At 56.9% G+C, this 26,608-nt stretch overlaps 3 protein-coding genes across 3 annotated transcripts in view; 1 reads left to right on the forward strand and 2 right to left on the reverse strand.

Moving 5' to 3' along the window:
* The first annotated feature begins 4,853 nt into the window (after nucleotides 1-4,853).
* On the forward strand, nucleotides 4,854-10,176 carry NAGS (N-acetylglutamate synthase). Its single transcript, XM_056127918.1, has 7 exons — nucleotides 4,854-5,305; nucleotides 5,853-6,127; nucleotides 6,217-6,430; nucleotides 6,663-6,843; nucleotides 7,555-7,726; nucleotides 7,824-8,006; nucleotides 8,514-10,176. The coding sequence occupies exons 1-7, from the start codon at nucleotides 4,877-4,879 to the stop codon at nucleotides 8,665-8,667; spliced, it is 1,608 nt and encodes a 535-aa protein (XP_055983893.1). The 5' UTR covers nucleotides 4,854-4,876; the 3' UTR covers nucleotides 8,668-10,176.
* On the reverse strand, nucleotides 10,148-13,410 carry TMEM101 (transmembrane protein 101). The gene is made up of 4 exons (XM_056127919.1): nucleotides 13,220-13,410; nucleotides 12,885-13,065; nucleotides 11,758-11,904; nucleotides 10,148-11,176 (listed from the first exon to the last, which is right to left on the reverse strand). The coding sequence occupies exons 1-4, from the start codon at nucleotides 13,354-13,356 to the stop codon at nucleotides 10,868-10,870; spliced, it is 774 nt and encodes a 257-aa protein (XP_055983894.1). The 5' UTR covers nucleotides 13,357-13,410; the 3' UTR covers nucleotides 10,148-10,867.
* Nucleotides 13,411-23,391: 9,981 nt separating this feature from the next.
* The window catches only part of LSM12 (LSM12 homolog), a 31,171-nt gene continuing 27,954 nt past the window's right edge, over nucleotides 23,392-26,608 (reverse strand). Inside the window, exons 4-5 of the mRNA XM_056127103.1 lie at nucleotides 24,518-24,644; nucleotides 23,392-23,931 (exon numbers count right to left, since the gene is read on the reverse strand). Coding sequence (XP_055983078.1) covers nucleotides 23,839-23,931; nucleotides 24,518-24,644 — 220 coding nt within the window. The 3' untranslated portion in view covers nucleotides 23,392-23,838. The remainder of the gene's footprint in view (nucleotides 23,932-24,517; nucleotides 24,645-26,608) is intronic.

Here is a 26,608-nt window from a genome sequence, read left to right on the forward strand (position 1 = left end):
TGTGGGATGCCGGGAGATCAAAGCCAGGTCTGCCCCATGCAAGGCAAACGTCCTCCCGGCTGTACTATGACTCCCGCCCCCTTGCGCTTCTTTCATAGTTGCGATGCATCAGACAGACCCTTCTCTGTGGTGCTCACACATACTCGGTTTACTCGGCTGCAGTACTGCTAGAAATGGCTGGCTGTGCAGGGGGTGCTGGCCCGGGAGCTTCCAGGTGGGGGCCAGCATCTCACCGCAGGTGTGGAGGAAGCCCGAGGCTTGAATTCCTGACCGTTCTTGCAAAGTCCTGCACTATTTCTCCTAATGCAGAAAATCCTAAATTCACACATCAAAGGATTGCCTCCTTTACTTTGCAGAGTATTTGTGGAGTGTTTAATGTTTCACCTGTTTATGCCTTGGAGGGAAAATGTATCTAGAAAAAAGAAAACTAGTTTTTGTTAAGTATTTACAGTATATCAAGCTGGACACTTGCACAGATGGGAACTCATGGCTGTTTCTTTTTTTTTTGAAAATGTCACAGGGGTGTGCTCAGGGATCACCACAGCTGCCTGCACTCAATCCAGCCAGTGCTGAGTCGGGGTACAGGGTTACTTCTGACTCAGATCTTGAGCGACTGAGCAGTGCTGATAATCGAACCTGGGACTCCCTCACGCAAAACCTGCACTGCAGTCCTTTTTCTGGTGGGTTTTTGTTTTTGTTTTTGTGGGGGGAGGTAGACCCGGCAGTGCTCAGGGTTTAGTTTTGCTCTGAACTCAGGGATCATACCTGGAAGGACTCAGGAGACCCTATGGATGCCGGGGATTGAATCCTGGATGGCCACATGCAAGGCAAACACCCTACCTGCTGTGCTATCACTCCGGCCCCCTCGGGTTTTGGTTTTTGGATCACATCCAGCGGTGATCAGGGCTTACTCCTGGCTCTGCACTCAGAGATCCTACCTGGAAGGCTCAGGGGACCATATGGGGGGCTCAGAGGGGATCAAACTCAGGCCGGCCACAAGCAAAGCAAGCACCCTACCCCTTGTACTGTGTCTCCAGCCCCCATTTCAGCTCATTGGGCCTGCTTCCCAGTCTCTCAATTCAACCCTCTCTTTGGAAGCCCAGAATGTGTCTCAAGCTGCCCAGGGGTCTCTCAGAATTTGCCAAGATATAGAAATGGCATCTCCCAACCAGGGGCCCTGAAACCGCCCCCTCCAGCCCTGCCTGAGCCCCACGGCAGGTGAATCTGCTTCACTTTCCGAGTCTCTTCTCCATCTCAGCCCAACGCAACTAGGTCTCCTGCTTGCTCAGAATGACACCTTTTCCTCCCTCCCTCCCTCCCTCCCTCCCTCCCTCCCTCCCTCCCTCCCTCCCTCCCTCCTTCTTCCTCCCTTCCTTCCTTCCTTCCTCTCCTTCCTTACTTCCTTCCTTCCTTCCTTCCTTCCTTCCTTCCTCCCTCCCTCCCTCCCTCCCTTCCTTCCCTTCCTTCCTTCCTTCCTTCCTTCCTTCCTTCCTTCCTTCCTTCCTTCCTTCCTGGGAGCTTCTGTAAGTGTGTTCAGTTTCTAATGCAAATGTGCTTGCACAGGCCATACACATACGTTTCTCTGCACACCTGTGTGTGCATCCTGCAGCTCACTGCACATCTATCTCTCCACACACCCATCTCTGCACACCTGTGTGTGCACCGTGCAGTTCACTCAACCTATCTGTCCACACACCCGTCTCTGCACACCCGTGTGTGCACACAGCAGCTCACTGCACACCTGTCTCTCCGCATACCTGTCTCTGCACACCTGTGTCCGGGACAACTCAGTGGATGTGTGGGTCTCGACATTTGCAAACTGCACTGTGTTGTCTCCCCTCATGTGCTGTGGCTGGGACTCCCAGTGATCCATCTTGTCCCCTTACCTACCCAGGTCATTGTCACTCTGGCCCACCCAGGGGGCAGTCAGAAGGGCCCACGGCAGGAAACCTCGCCCTTCACACCAGTTTCTGCAGCGCTGGGCCAAGGCCCTTGCTGGGTGAAGGCCTTTGAGGGGCTGGGGATGAAAGGCTGGGCTGGCCCCTAGATGTCTTGCCCCAGGCCTGGACAACACCAGCTCTGGAAACAAAGTGAAAAATCAGGCTGGAAGTTGCAGACCCCCAGGGATGCTGTGTCTTGGCGGGGTGTGTGGGGGTATTGACCCCAGGCACCCCCACTTGTCTCCAGAGAGCAGGGCTTGTCCCCAGAGAAATGGTGGCCACACAGTGGCCCCAGGGTCATGGGCCTGGAGTTAATCATCTACTCAGGAGATCCCTGGGCGATTGGCCATGGGCGCCACGGCCCTCTGGACTGGAGCCCAAAAGATTAGGTTGAGCTGCCTGGGAGACAGAAGGGCCTCAGGACCCTCCAATGCTCGAGAGCCGGGGCTGAGGGGGACAGCCGGGCCAGAGAGCTTTGTTCCTGCCTCACGGGAGGGTGTGGGGTCAGAAGGGGTGAAGAGACTCACAGTGAATAGTCGCTGGAGAAAGAATCAGGCGCAGATGGGGTGCGAGCAGGCACTTGGATGGGAATGTGAAGAATTGGGGTGGGGGCGGGAGCACCCCCTGAGGCTGGGGCGAAGAGACAAACCTCCTGAAGCAGGGGCTGGGAGAGTGGGGGTGCAGAAGCTGAGGGAAGAGGCAGAAGGGAGACCTTGTAGCGGACAGACACAAGACTCAGCCTTGCTTCTGTGGGAACCTGGATTTCTCAGAAGGCACGAAACCCTTCCCCCGGGAGGAAGACACAGCTGCTAGCACCCCTGGGCCCCCTCCCTGCCAAAGGGCCTCCTGTATTTTCTGGCACTGAGCTCTGAGTAGCCCCCAGTGCTACTGGACAGCCCCAAATATGCACAAAAAGGTCCAGCTCCGCTGCTAAGAAGCCTCCACGTCCTCGATTGAAGAAAGGGGTAACAGGGAGAGCGGTAGTATGGTGGGTAGGGCGCTTGCCTGGCACATGGCCGACCTGGGCTCCATCCCTGGTCCCCTACATGGTCCCCTGATCCCTGAGTGTAGAGCCAGGAGTAAGCCCAGGCGTGGCCCAAAAACCAAAAAGGAAAAAAAAGAGAAAAGTGGGTAATGACAATAGGCTGCTTGTGGGGCTGAAATGACGCTCGGGAGGCGCTTGGCTCAGCCTGCACCTGGCAGGCAGCTGCCCCTGCCATGACGCACCAGGAGGAAGTGTCACGGGGTCCAGGGAGGGCAGCTCTGACGTCCAGCCACACTCGGCAATGTCCTGTTTCACCAGGAGAGCCAGCAGGCGACCAAGAGCTGTTTTGGTCTTCATTCTTTGGTGTTTTATTTTGTGTGTGTGTGTGTGTGTGTGTGCGTGTGTGTGTGTGTGTGTGTGAGTACAGGGTTTGGGGTGCTACATCTGGAGATTTTCATGGGCTCATCCTGGTTCTGTGCTGGTTCCTCTCCTAGCAGTGCTCAGGGACCATGTAGTGCTGGAGATGGCCCCAGGCCTCCGGCATGCAGGGCTCAGGAGGCTCAATACACTGCCCTATGTCTCTGGCATTAATTATTATTATTTTTATTGCTATTTATTATTATTATTATTGGGCTGGAGCGATAGCACAGCAGGTAAGGCGTTTGCCTTGCACACGGCCGACCCAGTCCGTCCAGGTTCAATTCTTCCGCCCCTCTCAGAGAGCCCGGCAAGCTACCAAGAGTCCGGCAAGCTACCGAGAGTATCTCGCCCGTCCAGTAAAGCCTCGCAAGCTACCTGTGGCATATTCGATATGCCAAACACAGTAACAAGTTTCATAATGGAGACGTTACTGAGCCCTCTCGAGCAAATCGATAAACAACAGGAGGACAGTGCTACCGTGCTTAATGTAGGAATACTGCATTTATTCAGCCATTGATTAAGCTGATTGAATTGGGCATGAACTCCATGTTATTATTATTATTATTTTTTTTTTCTTTTTGGCAGGGTGGCAAGTCAGGTGGTGCTCAAGGCTTACTCCTGGCTCTGCACTCAGGGTTCACTTCTGACAGGGTTTGGGGAACCATATGGAATGCAGGGGATTGGATCCGGGTCCGTTGCTGTCCTATTGCTTCCACCCCCACCCCCCACCCCCGGGCTAATTCTTGATTCTTAAGGTTTTCTTCTGCTTATGGCAAGTGTCACAGACCTAACCACAGCCCCACAGAGATACAATAACAATGACAACCCTGAATCCCAGTAAGGTGACTTGAGGCTGGGAAGGTTGGAGGCTCAAAGGGTGGGAGCTCAGGGCAGAGGTTCGAATCCCAGTTCCTGATGACCGGAAGTCACGTGATGAACTAGTTTGGTGGGGGTGGGGGGAAGCATCGGGCTGAGAATTGCAAGGAGCTCAGGAACCTCTGAGCACTGCTTGGACTACGCCCCCCACCCCCCCAAAATATGACAAAATGAATATGACAAAATTCTGTGGGAGTCGATTCCCGTCTACTGGGCTCCCTCAGCAGAACCTCCCCTGCCCTGTCGAGAGGGGCACTCCACCTTCCTTTCTTGGGGCCCCCACCCCGCTTCCAGGCACCTCAACTCTCTTGTCCCCGTCCGAATCCCTTGGGTCATCAGAGCCCCAACGAGACCCTGAAGCGGGGCCCCTCCCGGAAGCGACCTGGACAGCGGACCCAGGAGGCCCTGCACCCTGCAAATCGGCTCTGAGGTCGCCGGAGGGTCGGGCTCGGCCCAGGGGCGGGGGAGCCTGTGGCGCCGCCCCCCCCCCCCCCGCCTGAGCCTGGGCAAACTCACCCCCCCCCCCGCGACTCCGCGCCCCCAGCCGGCGCCCCGCCCCGGAGCCCGCCCCGCCCCGTCCCGCGCGGGTTAAGAGCCCCCCAGAGTCCCACGCGCCCGACACTCACTCGTGGGGGGCCCGGCCCGTTTGGTTGCTATGGCGACGGCCCGCTTGGCCGGGGCCCTGAGGGCCACCGCTGCCGGAGGCGGGGGACTGCGAGGCCTCCGCAGCGCCGGGGACCCCCGCAGGCTGAGCGGCAGCGCGCGGCGGCGGGCGGCCAGGGGCGCCAGCCCGGGACGGAGGCTCAGCACCGCCCGGGCCCCGGCTCAGCCCGCTCCCGACGAGGCCGAGGGCGCGGAGGACGGCGTCCCCTCGCCCGCCGTCCAGGAGCCGTCGTGGACGCCGCCGCGCGCGCCCGCGGTGCCCCCGGAGTCCCCCGGGCCGGCGGGCGGCCGCTCGCTCGTGCAGAGGGACATCCAGGCCTTCCTGACCCAGTGCGGGGCCAGCCCCGGGGAGGCGCGCCACTGGCTGACGCAGTTCCAGGCCGGCCACCACCCCTCCGACAAGCCCTTCGCCGTCATCGAGGTGAGCGGAGCGTCGCGGTGGCCGGGTCCCTCCTGGCCAGGCGCAGGGCGGGATCCGCTCCGGACTCGGCGCCGCGGGACCGGGAAGGGGCGCCACGGAGCGGGGCCCGGACCAGAGCACGGCGGCCCCTCTCCCAGGCTCACGCCCGGCCCGGGCGGGCAGTCTGGGCGCCCCGACCCCGTCCACGGTGATGTCGCGAGAAGGCCCCCTCCCACCATGGACGCACCCGGGGATTCCAGACGGCCAAGCGGGGAACTCGGGCAGGAGCCGCCTGCGTCATCCCTCCCCTCCCCTCCCCCCAGGTGTCCCATAGTCCAAGGTCGCTGGGAGAGGCGGAGGGAGGAACTGGCGTGTGAGATAAGGGGATGGCAAGACCCAACGGGCAAAGGGCGAGCAGGTGGGCGCCAGCGGCCAGAGATGGGGCCTGACCGCTCCTGGGAGCCGAGCGGGTCCCACCGCCCAGGAGGACCAGGTTGGAGGCGAAAGCGGGTGCGGGGGGAAGCTAGTCACCGCTCCTCCTGAACACCTGCCTCCCTCCCCCCCTCAGGTGGAGGAAGAAGTGCTCCTGAGCCCGGAGGCCGTGTCCACCCTGGCCTTCGCGCTGGCCTTCCTGCAGCGCATGGACATGAAGCCGCTGGTGGTGCTGGGGCTGCCCACGCCCACGGCCCCCTCGGGTTGTCTTTCCTTCTGGGAGGCCAAGGCGCAGCTGGCCCAGAACTGTAAGGTGCTGGTGGACGCCCTGAGGCACAACGCCGCCCCTGCCGTGCCCTTTTTTGGCGGGGGATCAGTGCTGAGTGCAGCTGAGCCTGCCCCGCACGCCAGGTTAGTGCCCGCCGCGCCTGCCCCGACGTCCGCCCTTGCGGGTCGCGAGCCTGGAGGGGGCGCTCACGAGCACCTCGTCTGGCTCGCAGCTACGGCGGCGTGGTCTCCGTGGAGACCGACCTGCTGCAGTGGTGCCTGGAGTCGGGCAGCATCCCCATCCTGTGCCCCATCGGGGAGACGACCGCGCGCCGCTCGGTACTCCTCGACTCGCTGGAGGTGACAGCGTCGCTGGCTAAGGCGCTGCAGCCCACCAAAATCATCTTCCTCAATACTACCGGCGGCCTGCGGGACAGCAGTCACACGGTGCGCCCCCTCCTCTCGCCCCCTCACCCAGCCCCGCTACTCCTCGTCAGGCCGGGTCGTCGCCCGCGCGACCTTCGGGCGCTGCTCTGGAATGGAGCGTGTCAGAGGACACTCAGTCCGCGGTGCCCCTTCGGAACCCTTCCTGGGAAGAAGGGCAAAGGGGTGAGCGAGGAAAAAGGTCCAGGGAGGCACAGGATCAATTCTTGACTCGCCCCCTTGCCCCGGACGGCAGGTCCTGAGTAAAGTGAACTTGCCGGGTGATCTGGACCTGGTGACCAATGCCGAGTGGATGAGCACCAAGGAACGGCAGCAGATACGGCTCATCGTGGACGTACTCAGCCGCATGCCCCACCACGCCTCTGCCGTCATCACCGACGCCAGCTCGCTGCTCACTGAGCTCTTCAGCAACAAGGGTGAGGGCCGCGCGCTGGTCAGGGCCTGGGTCTCCGCATGTGCTTGTGAGTGGACAGGGAAAACGGCCTCCCCGCGAGTACGGAGCCATTGGGAGGTGGGGAGGATGGATGCCACCGCCCAGGCTTCTAGCTCTTACTCGAACCCGGCATCAGCGAAGGAGGTGGAAAGGGTGGGCGGGCTGAAGGTGAGCGGAAAGGATCCGTTGGGCGGGGATCTGGGCAGGTGGGCGGGACCACAGGCGAGCGGGATCCATCGGATTGAGCTGGGCCTGGGGAGATGGGCGGGGCCGGGGCCGCGGGATTTCGGGTGATAGGCGGGAAGTAGGCAAGACTGCAGGCGGTGGGCGGGACTCGAGGCACTGAGGCATCCCTTTGAGAGAATCATTACACAAATCCCCGTAGACCATCTTTCCTTTCTTTCCACTTCTGTTTGTTTGTTTGGGGACCACAAGCGGCGGTGCCCAGGGCTCACTCCTGGCTGGGCTCAGGGGACCGTATAGAACGCCGGGGATGGAAGCCGGGTTAGCCGGGCTCAAGGCTAGCCCTACCCGCTGTGCTACGGCTCCGGCCCCAGGTGGGCTCGCTTTTTACTGCGGAGATCAAAGAGGGTCATTGTCCCGCCAGCTCCCCAGCTCCATCCGGAACCCGCACCCCACGGATGCGTCCCGGCTCCCGGGCTAAGCGAGTCGCTTCTCTTCCACCCCCACGCAGGCCGGGGCACCCTGTTCAAGAACGCCGAGCGGATGCTGCGAGTGCGCAGCCTGGACAGCCTGGACCAGCGCCGCCTGGTGACCCTGGTGAACACCAGCTTCGGCAAGAGGCTCCGCGACGACTACTTGGCCAACCTGCGCCCGCGGCTGCACTCCATCTACTTCTCCGAGGGGTGAGCGCGGAGGGCCGGGGAGCAGGGGTCCAGGGTCAGAGGCGGGAATCTTCGGGCCCAAAAGAGGTGCCAGCCTGCCTCTCCCCGGCGGCGCCAGGTACAACGCGGCCGCCATCCTGACCATGGAGCCCGTCCTGGGGGGCACCCCGTATCTGGACAAGTTTGTGGTGAGCTCCAGTCGTCAAGGCCAAGGCTCCGGGCAGATGCTGTGGGAATGCCTGCGCCGGGACCTGCAGACGCTCTTCTGGCGCTCCCGGGTCACCAACCCCATCAACCCGTGGTAGGTCCTGCTCCCGCTCTCCTTCAGCCCCTGTCCACCGCACCATCCACCCAGTATGGCCCCGCCTTCCCCGGGGAACAGAGCTCACTCTGCCGAGATGCCCACAGCCACACTTCACTCCCCGGCCCTGCTAGCCCAGTGGCAGTGGTGGTGCCTAACACTTGCAGGGAACCCTATGGGACATCCCCTTCTGTCCTCGGATCTCTCCCTCTCTTCCCCTGCTCTGTGGGCACCAAGAAGTGAACTAGGTCCCCTCCCCTGGCCACAAGGTCCAAGGCTGCCCTTATACTAACCTTCCTAGCTGTATTACTCAGGTGAGCTACCTAACCTCTCTGAACCGAGGTTGCTTCCCTGTGAGAGACCCTAACTCCATCCTCTTGCTGCTAAGAGGACAGAAGAATCAGCTCAGGGCAGGAAGCCCCGGTAGGGTCTAGCATGGAGCAGGCCCCAGTAAATGAGCGGGTGACCAGTGAGCCTTGCCTGAACCCCCGCGTTCTCTTCCCGTAGGTACTTCAAACACAGCGATGGCAGCTTCTCCAACAAGCAGTGGATCTTTTTCTGGTTTGGCCTGGCTGATATCCGGGACTCCTATGAGCTGGTGAACCATGCCAAAGGGCTGCCGGACTCCTTCTGCAAGCCAGCTTCTGACCCAGGCAGCTGACCCTCACCACCAGCCATCCTGGGCCAGCCAGAGCGGACTGGAGGCGACCCCAGGCTAGACAGTGATCTGGAGACAACCCTATTCTATATATTGTCCAGAGGCGGGTGCCCGAGCCGGGAAGCCCAGCAGGCAGCAACCCACCGGAGCCCACACGTGTCCCAAAGCCATGGCTCTCCGCCTCAGCTTCCAGTCTAGGGAACTAGAGGGGGTCAGGGGCCTTAAAGCCGAACCTCAGGGGTCTCTGTGTGGCCCCAAGGCCCCCTCGCAGTCGGCTGGCTATTCCACCTCTCGTTTGATAATTCCATTGGGTCTTACAACTTTCCCGGAGGCCTTGATTAAAACCCAAAGACATGTCGGAGAGTCAGCTCACGCTTGGAAGGAAACGGCCAGTGCCCCTCTGCGAGCATGTTCTCAAGGGCTGAGGACCCAGGGGCTTGAGAGGGAACTGAGGTGCCAGTGACATCTTTCTCCTCTTTGGGGCGTCAGCAGCCCCAGCCCCTGCAATCCACACACCACACAGACAGCCGCCCCAGCTGCTTTCTCAGGAGAGGCTCAGAGCTGAGTTTCGGCTGCTTCCTCTGAGGCCTCTCTGGAATTCTAGCTCGGTCTTCGTGGGGTGGAATGGTCAGAAGTCCAGAGCAGGGGCTGGAGCAGTAGCACAGTGGGTAGGGTGTTTGCCTTGCACACGGCCAACGCGGGTTCGATTCCCAGCATCCCATATGGTCCCCCGAGCACTGCCAGGGGTAATTCCTGAGTACAGAGCCAGGAGTAACCCCTAAGCATTGCCAGGGGTGACCAAAAAAAAAAAAAATCCAGAGCAGGACATCTCCTTGACGCTTCCCAACCCTCACAATGTGCCCGGTACCAGACTAGCTATTGGGGCTACTCTCTGGGGAGGCTATCCCAGGGGCTGTGACATGAGCTGCCCTTGGGAGAGGGGTGATATGAAGGGCACAGCTGGGCCGCAGCAGCAGACAGGAGCAACCTAGAGCCCAGCTCTGTGGCTCAAAGGCAGCCGCTTCACCCTGAGCCTCCTCTTCCTCCTGCCAAATGCTCAGCCTGAAAGTAGACCACATCACTTCCCTCCTTCTAGCTGCCCTTACCAGAGGGTTTTCTAGTAGCCTAAAAGAACTGACAAGTGACAAGAGGGACTGTGTGAGGTTAAAGGCCCAGACTCCAGGGAGGAGGAGATTTGCAGAGAGGAGGAATGTGGGGACTCTGAGAACAGGACACACACACACAGAGATTCGCAAAGAGAGGAGGAATGTGGGGACTCTGAGAACAGGACACACACACACACAGAGATTCGCAAAGAGAGGAGGAATGTGGGGATTCTAAGAACAGGACATACACACACGCCACACACAGTCACAGTAGGACAAAGGTGGGGCCTGATCAGACACAATCTTGCTAAGTCCAATGTCAGTCCCAGCCAATGGCCTCATGCCCTCTGGGGAAAACAAAGGCGCAAAGTCAGATATCTATATAAAATGTTTATTTTTGGAAGACTGTGTGGTCTGGTGTTTGGAGGGGGGCACTCACCCCACCAAGCTAACCAAAGGGATGGAAACGGCGACAGCAGGAGCCAGGAGGTTGGCTGCTGGCTGCCCCACCCCTATGCACCCCAGATCACACTGGGGTCTGCCCTGCTCCTGAGGTGGGAAGGCAGCAAGTGCAGTGGCTGCTTCTGATACCCTGAGAACCCACGTGACCTTCACAGAGCCCCCCCCACCCCCCAACAGCTCCTTTGCTCCTCCCAGGCCTGAGCCACGAGTCAACACGCACCCGTACTGAGGTCTTCAAGGAGCACTGCAGAGCCAACGTGCAGCCTTTGGGTGCAAAGGGGAGGTGCCCAGGGCTCACTTCCGTTTCCCTCTCAGCACCCCATTCACACTCCTTAACTCCCATCTCAGGAACAGGAGTCTCGGGGGAACTGCTGGCTGTTACCTCTCCTCCTAACAGGAGAGAACCTGTAAGGCATCATCATCAGGGCTCCTACCCCGCCATGGCCACAGAATGGGGATAGAGCCCTGTCTCTCACCATCACTCATAGTATCAGACAAACAGAGACAGAGACAGAGACACACACACATACACGAGTACCCCAAAGCATAAATAACCAGCAACTGGGCTGGCGAGGAGGCAGACAAGAGACCCCTGAGTGGCTCCCTGAACCCGTCTTGCCCTCTTGCCCTGCGACTCAGCCATCCGTGGCCAGGATGATAGCGGCCCCGAAGATGCCCACATTCTCTCCCAGGAGCTTCATCTGATTCCAGAACTCCACACGCCGTGTGTTGTGCCAGTAGGCGACGTTGCCATCAATGAGTAGCATGACCGGGGGCAGCAGGATGGCAAGGATCTGGGCAGCCAGGGTCACGTAGTAGCCCGAAAGGAAGGCCAGGGCCAGGATGCCGTAGAGCACGAAGAAGAGCTGGATCGTCAGCTCCCCGCCCGGGAGGTGGTTCAGATACGCCAGCCGGTCCTCTTTGCTGTGCTGCAGCGAGTAGGCCTAGAAACAGCATCTCAGGGTTTTGGAGCTGCTCTGGGCAGTGCCCCCGGACACAGCACCCACCAGGCAGCTCCTCTCCAGATGACCTCTGACCCTTCACTCAGGGCTTCTGAAAGCTGAGCTAGGGCACTCCAGGAGGTCTCGATCAGGGGGCTCAGAGAGAAGGTGTACCTGCGATCAGAGAGGGCCCCCGCCTCTGAATACAGAACTCCACATGGACACGGTGCCCGGTAACTCAGTGAGGCTGCCTCGAGGCCTAGGCCTCCTGCAGAAATAGGAGGAGCAGCCCCCAAGCGCCCCACGGAGCCAAGTCCTAGCAGGGACCTGAACTCTCAGCACTCTTCTGTGGTTCCTTTATAGTCCACTGAGGACTAGAGTTCAGAGAACCACTCCCTCATGTTCTCCTGGCCTTCGGGCTGGGGACCTAATAATGGTCACCCTAACTCTTCCTCAGGGGGGCCTCAGCCAGGAAATTAAGAACCGCACGCAAGCTGGTCTTGCCCACCTCCCCTGAGTCCTGCCAGCCCGAGCTCAGTGCACTCCCAGACAAGCGCTGCCGCTAGGGGGGTCCCCCAACCTACCACGCAGATGAGGTAGATGCCCAGGAACACCTGGCCGGTGGACTGCAGTGAGCGGCTACGGGGCTTCCGGCGGTACAATTCCCCAGCGCCGCTGGCCAGCACCAGGAAGCCACCGATGATGGCTACGGTGCGCGAATACATACGGACCTACCAAGGCAGAAGGGACCCCATCAGGGCCGTCCGCTAGCGCATGCTCAACATCCCATCCCCTCTGAGAAGCCCATTCCCGGTGCGGGGGCTTCAAGCTGAGACAGAGAGGTTTATGAGAAGTGAGCATGGGCCAGGGAGATAGCTCAGGGGGGCCCCAGCACATGCTTTGCCAGCAGAAGGCCCCAGGGGTGGGATCCCCCACATTGCTCGGCCCCTTCTCCGGTGCTGCTGGGCCCAGATAGCACTGCATCACTGCACCGAGACCCGAACTGCCCGGCCTCGTGCACTGAGGTCCTCTGAGCGCTCCTGGAGAGTGACTCCCCACCCCACCCCCATAAAGATGGAATGCTCAGCTGGCTGGGATGTAAGCTGTACATTCCAGGGTGTACCCCCTTATACCCTCCACTACACACACACACACACACACACACACACACACACACACAATGAAGGAAAAGACTGTTGGCCAGAGATATTAGAAAAACTGCATGGTCCTATAGGAAGCAAATGGCAGAACCCAAAGAACAAGGTCCCCCCCACCCCACATTCACAGTTTGGATAGATTCCAGCCCCATGTCCCTCCCGAAGTGTATTGTACACTTGCACCACACCTGTCTCCCGGCTAGACCCACTCGGGCATGGAGTGAGCTCCAAGCACGCAGCGGCCAACACAGGTTCGGGCACATATGGGCTTACACGCTGCACGAAAAGTCCGGCGGGCGGCTCAGCCCCTGAGCCTGGGATGGCAAAGCTAATCGTGCCCAGGGACCTGGGTTCCACAGGAAGGCCAAGTGCGGACCGTCTCTGACGTCTGTCTCATCTCTAGGCCTCAGCTTCCACAGTCCGCAAAAGCGGTGGCCCCGGGTTCTCTTTCCATTCTGGGTCGACACGCCTCTCTCCGTGGGGACCGGGGCTCCCCATCCCCCCCCACCCCCCCCCCCCCGCGAAGTGGCCGCCAGGCCCCCCACGGCGCTCACCTTCAGCCAATCCCCGTAGTGGACGTAGCCCCCGACGTAGGCGGCGTAGGTGCTGATGGCCAGCTGCAGGGCGGCCCCGAGCGCAAACCAGCGTCGCTTCACCCCGAAGGACATGAAGCTGGCGCACAGCACGGCCGCCCCGATGTCGAAGTACAGGTAGGGCACCGGGATGTCGGGCTTCCTGCGGGCGGGGCGGGGAGAAGCCACGCGGGCGGGATGAAGCCAGGCCCCCTCCCGCCCCCGTGCCCGCCGGGCCCCCGTCCCCGCTTCTCCCGCCCCCCCCCGCCCCCCCGACACCCACCCCCCGTGCTCGGCGGCCGCGCGGGCCCGCTCACCGGCGCGCCTCGGCCCGCTCGGCGTACAGCATGAGCTGGCTGAAGCAGTCCCAGAACGGGCAGCGCGTCAGCAACGCCGCGCCCGCCTGCATGAGCAGCTGCAGCATCCACCGTCGCGAGCCCACCTTGGACGCCATCTCGGGGGAACGGCAGCCCGCGGCCGCCTCGCGCCCCCGCCCGCACGCAACTTCCGGGCCGCGTCCGCGCCCCGCCGCTTCCGTCGGGAAACCGCGCTCCCGCCCTCCGGTTCCGGGCGTGGCGCCGGGAAACCGTACCGGGCTCGGGCGCCTGCCTTGCACGCCGTAGACTCGGGTTCGATCCGCGGCACCACCACGTAGGGTCCCCCGATCCCCGCCAGGAGTGATCGCAGCACAGTCTCCCCTCTGCCACCCCACCCCCTCCCCGCAAAAAAAAAAAAAAAAGGTAGTCCTGGGGCTGGAGCGATAGTACAGTGGGTAGAGCGCTTGCCTGGCATGCGGCCAGCCCGGGTTCGATCTCCCGCACCTCAGAGGGTCCCCCGAGCACCGCCAGGAGTAGTTCCTGAGCTGAGAGGAGTAATTTCTGAGTATCGCCGGGCGTGCACCTCCCCGCCCCCCAAAACACCTCTGGCTTGAATGTGAGAGGATATACCCACATATACAAGAAAACTAGGGACTGCGACTGTAGGTATGCTGGGATTGAGGAAATCTCCAGGCAGGAGAATTAAAGATGCTGGAGAGGGTGCGGGAAATGCTCAAGGAGCTGGAGTGAGTACTCTGCTCACCAGCACTGCTGGGAGTGACCCCAAAACATCACCCCACGAGTCTCTCCTGACAACCATTAGGTGTGACCTCCGCCTTCAAAAAAGTATTTTTCATTACTGGGGTGTAGGGGTGCGGTTTAGTGGTGGGGATGCCTGTCCTTGGATGAGAGTCTCAAAGTTCCATCCCGGGTGCTACCACGGATGAGTCACCAGTTCCATCCCAGTTGCACTGCGGTTGTGAGGTCTCTTGGTACCACGATCCACTGTGCAACAATAAATGGTAAAGAAAAGCAAGAGGAAAAAGTGTTCGCTTTAAAAAAAATACAAGTTCTGGGGCTGGAGCAATAGCACAGTGGGTAGGGCGTATACCTTGCACGCAGCCGACCTGGGTTTGATTCCCAGCATCCTATATGGTCCCCTGAGCATCTCCAGGAGTGATTCCTGAGTGCAGAGCCAGGAGTAACCCCTGAGCCCCTGAGCATTGCAGGGTGTGACCCAAAAAGGAAAAAAAAAGTTCCTACCTCTACCTGCCCCTCAGTGAACACAGCATGTGCTATTTCCTTCCGCATCTCTCTCTCTCTCTCTCTCTCTCTCTCTCTCTCTCTCTCTCTCTCTCTCTCTCTCTCTCTCACACACACACACACACACACACACACACACACACACAGAATTCTTTTTCCAGTTGGTTTCATTTCCCTCTACTTGCCTAGTCTCAGCTTCAAGCAGCAAAAAAAGGAGGAAAAAAAAGAAAAAGAAAAACCCCCAAGAGGCAGATCAGGGTGAGGAATGAAGGCAGGGGTGGGGGGGAGCAATCCAGCCTGTTCCCTTAGGGCTTCTCCTGAACTTTTACCTACACCCTCTTCAGTGGGATGTTGAAGAGGGAGCTTGTGTTGGGGACTGTCACCCGCCCCCTGCCCTCAGTTTCTTTCACCACTGCAGTCTCATTTGAGCCCTCAGACTCCTGCGAAACATTCCTCTTCCTTTTCCATGGCACCATCTGCTCTCCCAGCTGCTTGAATCCTTGGCAGTACCCCTCCACCTCTCCAGAGGGCCCCCAGCTCTTGAGTCCCATCTGCACTTCTGTCATCCGTGACCACAGCCAGTGACCTGCCCATGAGACAGTACAGTAGCCACCTTGGCCAGGCAGCCTGGCCCAGTGCATGGCCCACGCTGACCACATGCAAATGCCTCAAGTGGACTAATACCCGGACAGTAGAAATGAGGGCCAGGAGGACTGGTCCCTCGTTGGAAGCATGCCACAAGTAGGGGAGAGCAGTTAGGACAGAGAAGGGACCACTAAGACAACACCATTGTTCATCGATTTGCTTGAGCGGCACTAGTAACGTCTCCTTTGTGAGACTTCTTGTTACTGTGTTTGGCATATCGAATACACCACGGGTATCTTGCCAGGCTTTGCTGTGCGGGCGGGGTAGTCTCAGTAGCTTGCTGGGCTCTCTGAGAGAATTGGAGGAATCGAACCTGGGTTGGCTGCGTGCAAGGCAAATGCCCTACCCACTGTGCTATCACTCCAGCCCTGCTACTATGACAATTAACTCTGAATAAGAACTGAGTGCTAACAGGAGGTAAAGTATATACGTGATAATCTTTGAGTACCTGTATTACAAACCCTTTGCCCCAAAAGAAGGGGGTGGGGGGAATGTGCACGGGTGAAGGGATGAGTATAGGAACATTGTATAACTGAAACCCTATCATGAACAACTTTGTAACTGTATCTCACAGCGATTAAATAACACTGTACTCCCATTGGGGCTGGAGCGATAGCACAGCAGTAGGGCGTTTGCCTTGTGTGCTGCTGGCCAGCCAGCTGAGCAGGGTTCGATTCCGATTCCTCCGCCCCTCTTGGAGACCCCAGCAAGCTACCGAGAGTATCTCGCCCGCACGGCAAAGCTTGGCAAGCTACCCGTGACGTATTCGATATGCCAAACACAGTAATGACAAGTTTCAAAATGGAGACGTTACTGGGCCCGCTTGAGCAAAATTAATGAACAATGGGAGTACTGTCCTTCTGTACTCGGGATACTCTCGGTAGATTTCCGGGCTCTCTGAGAAGGGCGGAGGAATTGAACCCGGCTTGGCCAGGCTGGCTGCGCGCAAGGAAAACGACCTACCGCTGTGCTATCATTCCCGCCCGCTGCTGCCGCGGCCAACCATGGCTGCTCTCCCAAGATGGCAGCTTCTCCGGGCGAGTGATTAAATAAATCAAACAAAAATGCCTCACATGGTGTCCAGCATCCCCCTGCCACTGAGCCAAGTCAGGTGGGCAGCAGGCTCCAGCCCGCTGATGCCCCTACACCTCGAACTCCAGGTGCTGCAGCTCAGTGTCCCTAAAGGAGCCCCAGAACCCCTGGAGTTCCAGGGCCCATCCAGCTGGCTGCCATCATTCCTAGACAACCTCTGAGCCTGGATTTGTGGCTGGGGCTGCACCCCAACACCCCACATTTGCAGCTGGTTCTTAGCCAGGAAGAGACAGCACAGGAGGTACAGTCAGCTCAGGACGAGCTGCTCCAGGCCTCGGTCACTCAGGCGTCCGGGGTGATGTGGAGGTGATGTGGAGGTAGTGGAGGATGCGCAGTAGCCCCCAACAGAGGAGTCCAGGGGTCAGCAGGCCAGCCGGTTCTGGCTGAGGCCCAGCTGCTCCAGGAAACCGGTGCCTCCTGGCGCCCCACTAACTAGATCCCACAGGGCACTGGGAGGAAGCGGCAGCACTTGGGTCCCCAGAGACACAGGGAGCAGCCACCTGCAAGAGGTGGGGATGCTTCTGCCTTAGCTTGGGGGGCCTGGGCTGGGGAAGGCCCCCTGGTTCCTCGGTTCCTCACTGGCTGCAGTGGGCCTGGGTATGGCCTTGGGTACATTGTCACATGACCATGACGGTCGGGGACAGGGGAGCACCGGGCCCTGCAGCAGGGACCCATGGGGGCCGGAACCATCTTGCCTCAGTCTGCTCCCACTCAGGAGTTTCCCCCATGCCCTCAAGGACATGTTCCTTCAATCCCCACTGAGCCACAGAAGCCTAACCCCAGTGGCCTGCCCCTACTCCACTCTTCCCTGTTTCTCGGGCCACACCTGGCTTGGGGGGTGCAGGCTGTTGGGCCCTCCAGGCCCCACCCCTCCTCCCTCTGCAATCCCAGGAGACGCACTGCTCCCTCCTGCCCTGTACACAGCCACAGCACGTTGGAGGCAGCCGGAGCTCTAGGGAAGCCAGAGCCTGATGCTGCGGTGGGCATCTTTGGGGCCTGACAGGCAGGGAAGTAGACCTGGCCCAGTCGAACAGGTGACTGCCCTGCTCCTGGCCCCCTGCGCTCCCTCTCTGCGTCAGATCAGCAGCTTGAGGCCCCCTGGAGCTGGCAAGAGCAGTGTTACAGCTGTCATCCCCCTCTGCCTGCTGGGAATTTGCATCAGCTGCGAGTCCCCATGGCCAGCAGTTGCAGACTGGAAGGTTCCACTGTGATCTCCTGAGACCCCTGGTCAAAAGCCTCCACTCGGGCCTCCCAGGAGCGTCCCCACCTCCTCCTGAAACGGGGGTCTGGGGTCAACGGCCTGGGAGGCCAAACAAGCCACTTTGTCCTTAGGTTCCCAAGGGTGTGGGCTGACCCTGCCCAGCACTCTTCTGAGAATAATGGTGACATTAAGAGACAGTTGCCAAGGGCCAGGCCGCTCATTAAAGCTTCACTTAATCCTCAGCTGAGACTCGCTTCGGAGACAAGGAGCTGATGCCTGGCAAGGCTGGGCAACTACCGAATCACGGTGCAACCGGACCTGCAGGACAACCGAGCCACGGAGCCCCCAAAGCCGTCTCACTTCATGTCAAAACCACCACTTTTGGGTCTGGAGAGATGGGCCAGCAGGCAGGGTGCTTGCCTTGCACACAGCTGATCCAGTCAACCCTCATGGTACCCAGAGACCCACCAGGAGTGAGCCCTGAGCACCGCTGGTGTACCCCCTTTGTCGCCCCCCCCAAAAAATAAGTCATGGTCTATGAATAAATAACAATCATTCCCAGAAAAGCCACCATGAATCTAGGGTATGAGTCCAACACCTCTGGTTGATCCCACTTGAACTCCTTTGAATTCATGTAACTGGTTGGAGCAAATCATGCAGGAGAAAGTTGAAGTCTCACTGCCAATAATCCTGGAGAAGATACTACAAATGGTGTTGAGGCCTTGAGCTCAAAGCTCTGAATTATTTTTGTTTTGGGGCAACACCAGGAAGCATTCAGGGGCTACTCCCAGCTTTGTGCTCAAGCGGGGGGGGGGGGGGTCACCCTTGGCAATGCTTGGGGGATCAGATGCTATGTCAAACTGGGGACAGCCACATGCAAAAGCAAGCACCTTAACCCCTGTACTATCTCTCCATTCCTCAAAGTCCCAATCTTTTTGGGTCACACCCAGCAATGCACAGGGGTTACTCCTGGCTCTGCACTCAGTAATCACTCCTGGTGGTGCTCAGGGCCCACATGCGATGCTGTGAACTGAACCCAGGTTGGCCCCGTGCAAGGCAAACGCCCTACCCACTGTGCTATCGCTCCAGCCCCAAATCCTGATTTTCTTTTTTCTTTTTGGGTCACACCCGGTGATGCACAAGGGTCATTCCTGGCTTTGCACTCAGGAATTACTCCTGGCAGTTCTCGGGGGACCATATGGGATACTGGGAATTGAACGTGGGTTGGCCTCTTGCAAGGCAAACGCCCTACCGGCTGTAACTATAGCTCCAGCCCCATGTTGCAATTTTCACAACAGACTAGACTTGGGAAAGTTTACTGTTTTTTTAAAAAAAAGCAAAATGTACGATGGGCTCTACCAGCATGTACCAAGTTACTTAGGAAGCCCTCCAAGTGGCCAATAGTTTCACTATGAATAAGAGAGTCAAATAACTTTATTTCCCTTTTTGACTGTTAGTAGGCTATCGTGGACATCTGGATCTTGTGAGAGACCTTTGGAGAAGATGGAAACACATAAAAACAGCCTACTGAGATTGGAACACATTGCAGGGATCGTATACTGGAAGCTCCTAGCAGGTCAGAGTAGTTATAAATGGAATTCATCTCACTGGAGACAAGGTCAGTCACACCTGCCCCATGAGCAGCCCCTGTGCGACCCCAGAGGCTGCTAAGAAAGGGCATCATGGAAAGAGCGCGGCAGACTTGAGGTCATGCCTCTTCTAGGAATGAAATGCCTGAAGACCAAAGGACACCCGGCAGCAATTAAGTGTCACTTGTCAGAGCAATGAGGTCTCTGTGGATGCAAGTGTTGGAGCAGGGACAGACTATCAAGGCTGCTGGAATAGGAATGTGAATGGGGAGGCAGAGCCAGCCCGCAGGCATCAGCTGAGCTCCAGCTGTGAGATGCTCTTCCAGCCTAGGGTCAATCAGTTTCTGCCTTCTCAATAGCTCCCCAGTTCCCATCTAAAACAGGCAAATGAAGAGGAAAGTGAGCCATTCATGTACCATCCATTTGGAAAATCACAGGGCATTATTTATTTCTGAGGGAGTCGGGTGGAGCTTGGAGCACAAGAGGCAGTGTTTAGGGGCAGCTCCCATCTCAGTGCTCGCATTAACCCAGGCAGCGTTGCCCGGGAGCAAACCTGGAGCCCCCAGATAGAGACCATGTGCTTCAGTCCCAAGTCACCTCCCCAAGCCCGTGAGCAGGCAAGGCCTGGGGTTCTGTTCCAGCTCTGCCACACTCGCAGCAGTGGTGCTCCCAACACGTCATTTAGCAGTAGTGGGGCTCAACTAGCATGACACGTGGTATCAAGCAATAAAGGAAGGGGTCCCAGCACAGAGTGGGGAGTGAGGCCAGAGTTCGAGGTGCTGCTTGAACTCTGGGCTTAGGGGGCTCACAAAGCAGGTGCCTGGGGTGTGGGGTAGTGTTTTTTTTTTCCATATCCAGTGATGCTCAGGGCTCATTCCTGGCTTTGCACTCATATCATTTCTGATGGTGCTTGGGGAAACCATGTAAGGTGCCAAGGATTTACCAAGTGTCCTAGCCAGCCCCGTTAGTGATAATTTTGAAGAAAAAAAAAAGGGGGGGGGTGTTTGGGGGCCACTCTGGGTGGTGCTCGGGGTATCGCTCCCAGCAGTACTGGGAGACTGCTGGTACCGAAGATAAAACCTGGAGCACCTATGTGGAACGCAGCGCTCAAGGCCTCCGAGTTACCTCCAATACTGGCATTGCATGGATGAGGCCCTCGGCTCCATCCCTGGCTCTGCCAAAAAACAAAAACAAAAATACAAAGAAAAAACAGTTCGTCGTCCTCCCCCAACCCCCACCACACACAGTATTTCAAATACTAAAGCTAGAGTCAAAAAAGAGAAAGACAGGGACTAAGGCACTTGCTTTGTATGTGGTTAAACCTCCTTCAATTCTCAACACACGTGATCCCCTGAGCCCCACCAGAAGCCAGCCCCAGCACTGACATGGGGGTGTGGCCCAAAAATAAAGACTAAACTTTCAATGAAAGCTAGAGCCACAGGGGGAATTTCTGATGAGACCATGGGCCTTTCTGAAATGAAAGGCATCTCTGGGGGCAACTATTGGGCAGAGCTGAGAGTCACACCACCAAGAGCAACACTTGAACACAGAGCCAGGAACAACCCTTGAGCACCATTAGGCATGTACCCCCCCCCAAACAAAAAAAGTATAGCTAAAAATGAGACACAAAATGGAGGGGGGGGGGAGACTGGAGAGATAACATAGTGGGTAAGCCGACCCAAGTTTGAAACCTGGCACTCCATATGGTCCCCCAACCAGTGCCAGGAGTTAACTCCTGAGTGCAGACCCGGGAGTAAGTCCTGAGCATAGCCAGGTATGACCCCAAGACAGAAAAAAAGGGTCAGGGCAATAGTACAGTGAATAGGGTGTTTGCCTTGCACGCAGCCAACCAGAGCTGATTCCTGGCATCCCATGTGGTCCCCCAAACACCACCAGGAGTGATTCCTGAGTGCAGAGCTAGGAGTAACCCCTGAGCATTGTCTGGTGTGACCAAAGCAAAGAAAAAAAACCTAGAAAATGGGATGAGACTGGGGAGGAGAGAGGAGCTGAGTTCAAACCCTGCTAACAAGTGACCTCCCATGCTGCCGGTGGAGCCCTGGGGGGCCCCAGTTCAGCACTTGACCATCCAGCCCAATTGCCTCAGTGAGTCCTAGGTCCTGGCACTGCTTGGGAGCTGCTCCTGCCCCTGCCCCCACCCCCGCTCCCCAACAAGCCAGCCCTGCAAACGCTTAGGTTCTTGCTTCTCTTCTTCACATCAGGGAGGGGACAGTGGGCTTCCTCTTCAGCCGCCTCTGTCCCCCTCACTGCTCAGGCCTCTCACAGTATCGCTGACAGGCTGGAGATTCTGCTGCACCTCGGCTCCTATTGGGCCCTCTCCACAAGTATAAAGGATTCCATGGAGACGAAGGGCCTGGTGCTCTGAGTCAAATATTACCAGAGCAGATGGATGGAAAAACGGACATTTCTAATGTGTCCGGAGTGATAGTATAAGCAGGTGGGGCATCTGTCTTGAATGCAACCGACCCAGGTTCAATCTCCCGCATCCCATATGGTCTCTTGAGCACCACCAGAAGTAATTCTTGAGCACAAAGCCAGGAGTAACCCCTGAGAACTGCCGAGTAGGGCCCACAAAACAAAACAAACAAACAACAACAAAAAACCCCCCCAAAAACCCCAAAAATAAAAAACACTTATATCTTCAAGATTTCCCCAGTGTGCCAACCAACAGTCCTGTAACAGACCAGCTCATGCATGTGCCCACTTACCACCCCCCAAACCCCTAAATCCACTTATGATTCTCCCCATAGGATACCCATCCTCTGGGAGAGGGGCAGTTTTGGGGGAGGGGGGGTCACACCTGATAGTGCTCAGGGAGCACTCCTGGGCAGCTCAGTATATTATGGGGTATAGGGGAGCAAATCTGCATCAGCTGCAAGGCAAGTGCCTCACCTGCAATACCATCTCCCCCACCCGGGGATCCCCATCATTTTGGGGAGGGGGCCACACCCCGAGGTGATCAGGGATCACTCCTGGAGGATTTGGGGGACCACAGGAGACTGCTGGAGATTGTACCCAGGTCAGCTGCGTTCAACGCAGACAACCCACCTGCTGTGGGATCACTCTGGTCCCTGCGGGATCCCCATTTTACAGGACATACTTGGAACCATATCTCAGATGAGTTCTGAGGGGCTAGAGGGAGCAAAGACTCTGACGGCGAGGGCCAAGTCAAACACACGCACCTCAGACCCCCGCCCCAGGGCCTCTCCAGCATGCACAAACCCAAGACATGAGTGATGGTTAAAAAAATTTGGGTTTTATTGTTTTTGCTAAACAATACTTAAAAAAAAAATTCATTTGGAAGGCAGGGCTTGAATTATTTAATTTTGATCATTTATTTAATTACAAAAAAAAAGAAAAGAAAAAAGGAAAGGGAAAGAGATCATGGCCAAAAAAAAAAAAGTGTCATTAACCCCCCACTCCACCCGTGAAAGCTCAAGCCGGTCTCGTGAGCATCACCGGCAGCCCACTCAGTGCCTGATATTCAAACGTGGCACTCTGCCCCGTGGCACTGCCCTGGCGGCGCGGGGACAACAGGTGCCAGTTTCAGCTCTCAGTAGGTTACTCACACCAGACAGGCAATGGGCTGCAGTCCAGAAAATCTTTCCAGGTTTTCTGCCCATCGGCTGAGCACATACAAACTGTCATAAGCTTGTAAAATGTTCCAGGGGGGAGGCGGGGGATAAGAAGAGGATTTGGCAGGAGAAACTATAGGTCCCTCAAGCTTTCTCCTGGGCCAGAGGCTCTGGGCAGCGACTGTGAGACTCAGATCCGCGAAGCCCAAGTTTCTTCCGAAAGAAAATCAACCCCTCGAGGAGGATGTGACATGCCCTGCAAACAGCTCTCCCTGCAGAGGGCACGGGCAGGGGCAGCGGGGCTCCCCACTCAGGAAGCAGGAGGTGGCAAGGAGGGGCTTCTAGTACCATCAAGTAAGACGAAAGGCAGAAGGAGAATCCTGAGGGTCTGGCCCGTGTGAGACTGGTACACGGGGAACTGACTCCAAGCCCATCAGGAACTCGCCCGGCCGAATCCCGTCCGCACAGAGTGCCGCAGGAGAGTCTCGTGGGAACCCGGTCAAGTGGGCTGCCTGGCTAGGGGCAGTGAGGAGGGCAATGCATTGTTCATTTTCAGAGGAATGAGGTGGGAAGAACGGCCATGATCTAGTAAAAAGAGACCTGCAAGAAGCAGAAAATATTTAGAGAACATTTTAATATATATTTTCATATATATATTTAAAGTTAAGAAAAATAAAACTAATTCAAGCCATGCCCTGTGCAAAAAAAAAAAAAAAAAAGGGTGGGGTGGGGTGGGGGAAAAAAGAAATCCAAAAACTTTCAAGTGAGACTCTGCTGCTCTCCTCTAGGTTTAATGTCACAGTCAGCTTGTTACTTTTATTTTGGAAGAGATGTAAAAGTATCTTTCGACCACTCAGAAGGCAAGTGTAGACACTTGTGTAAAAACAGAATGCCGGGGACAGGCTGGGAAAGGAAACTCAGAGGAGAAAGGGTGGAGCAGAAAAGGAATTTTCAAAAATAAAATTAACAAGGTGACTGTTCCAGGAGGGGGCTGTGAAAAGGACATGGTGGACCGAAGTCTGTTAGTCAAGTAATGATTCAACTTTTAAATTATTCTCTTGTTCTTTTTTTTGTTGGGTGTTTTGTTTGTTCAAGTCTAAGATTTGGAACTGCTGGCCCTGTTAACAAGAGCCAGCAAGAAATATAGGATCCCTTCCCTCCCCCGGCCTGCCTCCGCCGAAGCCGCCACCGCCGCCTCCGTGGCTGGACGCTGGAAGAGTCTCCGTGTGTGCGGACTCAGGATGACAGGGCAGCCTCCTTCTGTGGTTGCTGGGCTTGTGAACGCTGCAGGATCTTTTGGCTTTCCACGTCTCTAAAATGTTTTTCAACCTGCAAGAGACCATGCAGCCAATGTCAGCGAAGGAGATAGCTGGGCCAGCTCACTCCACGCGTCAACGGCCCCGTCACGGGGCCGAGTCCACAGACCCCTACTGCCCTGGCTTCAGGCCTGCACTCCCAGCCACAGGAAGGCGGCCGCTTACCACGTTTGCCGTCTGAGCTAGACTGGGCTAAAAGAAGTCTATGCCATAAACTACAATAGAGACGGAAGATTATTAAGGCCTCTCTGCAAGCACAGAATTTTCGAAAAGTCGGTCAGGGATTCAGCAACATGATGTTCTCTTGGTGCCGTTTGTTTTTACAAATGCTGTAACTGGACAGTCACAGGTCAGAGATGTCACCTAGCCCTTCCTAAAAAGCCAGAGAAGCAGTAGTTGGGTTCAGGCCCAACACTGCACTCTGGCTAATTCCAGAAGCCACGATGCAGAGAACACAGGGCTGCCCACCGATGTCGCCCTAAAGGAGTGTCTCAGGCACTGCTGTAGACGCCCCGTGCAGAGAGGCAGCAGGAGGGATGTGGCAGTGTGGGGAAGGCTGGGACTCCCCCGAGGTGAAGCTGCACCCCTCCTTTACTTACTATTTTGCGTACATGGCTCAGTGCACTCCCCTCTTTGCCTTTACAGTTTTCCACTTGATATGGGGGTGTAATAACAACTTCTTCCATGACTACGATGTTTTTTTCTTGCCATTTACAGTCTTTAATGCTGGAAGGAAAAGCGAGCAGTCAAAGTTACTTCGAGCAGCCATCCGCTCCACACCTCCTGCCTGAGGCTGCGTAACGCCAGCTCATGGACGCCAGCAGGCCACAGGACGCAAGAGCTAAGAAACTTGTTTGGGCATCGCCAGCGAGAAGAGTGATCACAGAGATGCATTATTTTTCTGTGGAGAGCCCAAAGGAGTCACTCCAAAGCATTAGGACTTGGAAAACCCTAGAAAACTCAATGGCAAACCAAAATTGAGTTATAAATACTACACAATACTTTCAAACCGATATGTCCAACTTACCTTGCAGCCCAGAAAAGAGACTGGCACATTAAGCAGTGCTTAGGGCTCACTCCTGGCAGGGGTGGGGAGCATGCACAGTATATGCTTCAGCTTCCCCCTCTTCTTGGGCTTTTGAGTCACATCTAGCAGTGCTCGGGAGTTACTCCTGGCTCTGCACTCAGGAATTACTCCTAGAGGTGCTCGGGAGGCCATACAGGATGCCAAGGACTGAACCCCAGTCAGCCACATGCAGGGCAAGTGCCTCCAATGCTGTCCCATCACTCTGGTCTATACTCCAGCCCTCTGAAGTGAGCTTCCTGAAGCCACATTTCTGCTTCTTCAATGCAAGTGCTCTAACCATTGAGATACATGCCCAGCTTGGCAAACTTTTTTTTCCCATAATGGGTTAAGATTGTATACACAGGACTGGAGCGATAGCACACAGGTAGGGCGTTTGCCTTGCATACGGCCGACCCGAGTTCAATTCCCAGCATCCCATATGATCCCCCAAACACCGCCAGGAGTAATTCCTGAGTACAGAGTCAGGAGTAACCCGTGTGCATCACCAGGTGGGACCCAAAAAAAAATAAAAAGAAGATTGTATACACAGAATTAGTATAGTTGGTAGGGAGCTTGCCTTACATGAGGCTGACTCAGGTTCAATCCCTGGAATCCATATGGTCCCCCAAGCTCACCAGGAGCGGACTGTCCACAGTCCCTGAGCATAAGCCAGGAGTAAGCCTTGAGCACTGCTGGTTCTGGCCCAAAACAAAAACAAACAAACAAAAAAAGAATTGTGCACATGCACACACATATTTTCTGTAGCTAAATTTAGCTGGAATGCTAAATCCAGCACTGCATGGGCACCCCTCCCAGCGTGGTGCCTGGTGGGTCATCAGCCTGCAGGGCGTGAGGGACCACGTAGCATGGGGAATCAAACCTGAAGCTCCCACGTGCCAAGTATGCACTCCAGTCTTTTGAGTCATCTGCCCAGACTGGGTGGTAAATAGTTTCAGCTCTGTGGGCAGTGCAGTCGCTGTCACTAGGACCAGACATTGCTGCTGCTGCACTACAAAAGCAGTCACCGTGATACATGTGGAAATGAACCAGTGGCTGGAGTCTGGGGGCGTTCACTCGGCCAGGGGGAGTTTCTCCTGTTTAGAAAAACAAGAGTGTGGATGCTCTGGAACTGTGCTCAGCCCTCCTCACCCTGGAAGGGGCGTCTGACAGGACCCTCTCAGCAGCTGGGCACCTGCCAGGATGGGAAGAGCCACGGTAGCTCGCACTCGGGCCCCCGGGGCGGCTGGTGTCACTGAGAGTTCCTTCACATACCTGTGAGTGCTCAGATACTCACACCACGGCCTCCCGCGGCTCTGATGCCAGCTGCCATCTGTGCACCAGACCCAGGTGGTTAAATAGGGTAACAGAAGGCGGCAGGCAGGGAGGGGGGTGTCAAATGTTGCAGTTTTTCAGCAGCTAGGGAAGCCAGGGGAGAGTCAAATGACTTCTGCTGTGACAAAAATGTCTTTTAGGAAGTGGCTATAAGGTGGCCTTCTGCTCTCCCGGATTCCCCGTATTCATCCCAGTATACAACTGGGAAGAGTGAGTTGGACAGAACTTTCCCTTTATAACCACATCAGCTTTCAGGGCGAGGTACAATAAGAACCAAACAATATAAGAGAAA

Source organism: Sorex fumeus, unplaced genomic scaffold (genome assembly GCF_029834395.1).
Source record: "Sorex fumeus unplaced genomic scaffold, SorFum_2.1 ptg000063l, whole genome shotgun sequence".
In the NCBI taxonomy this organism is placed as follows: Eukaryota; Metazoa; Chordata; class Mammalia; order Eulipotyphla; family Soricidae; genus Sorex; species Sorex fumeus.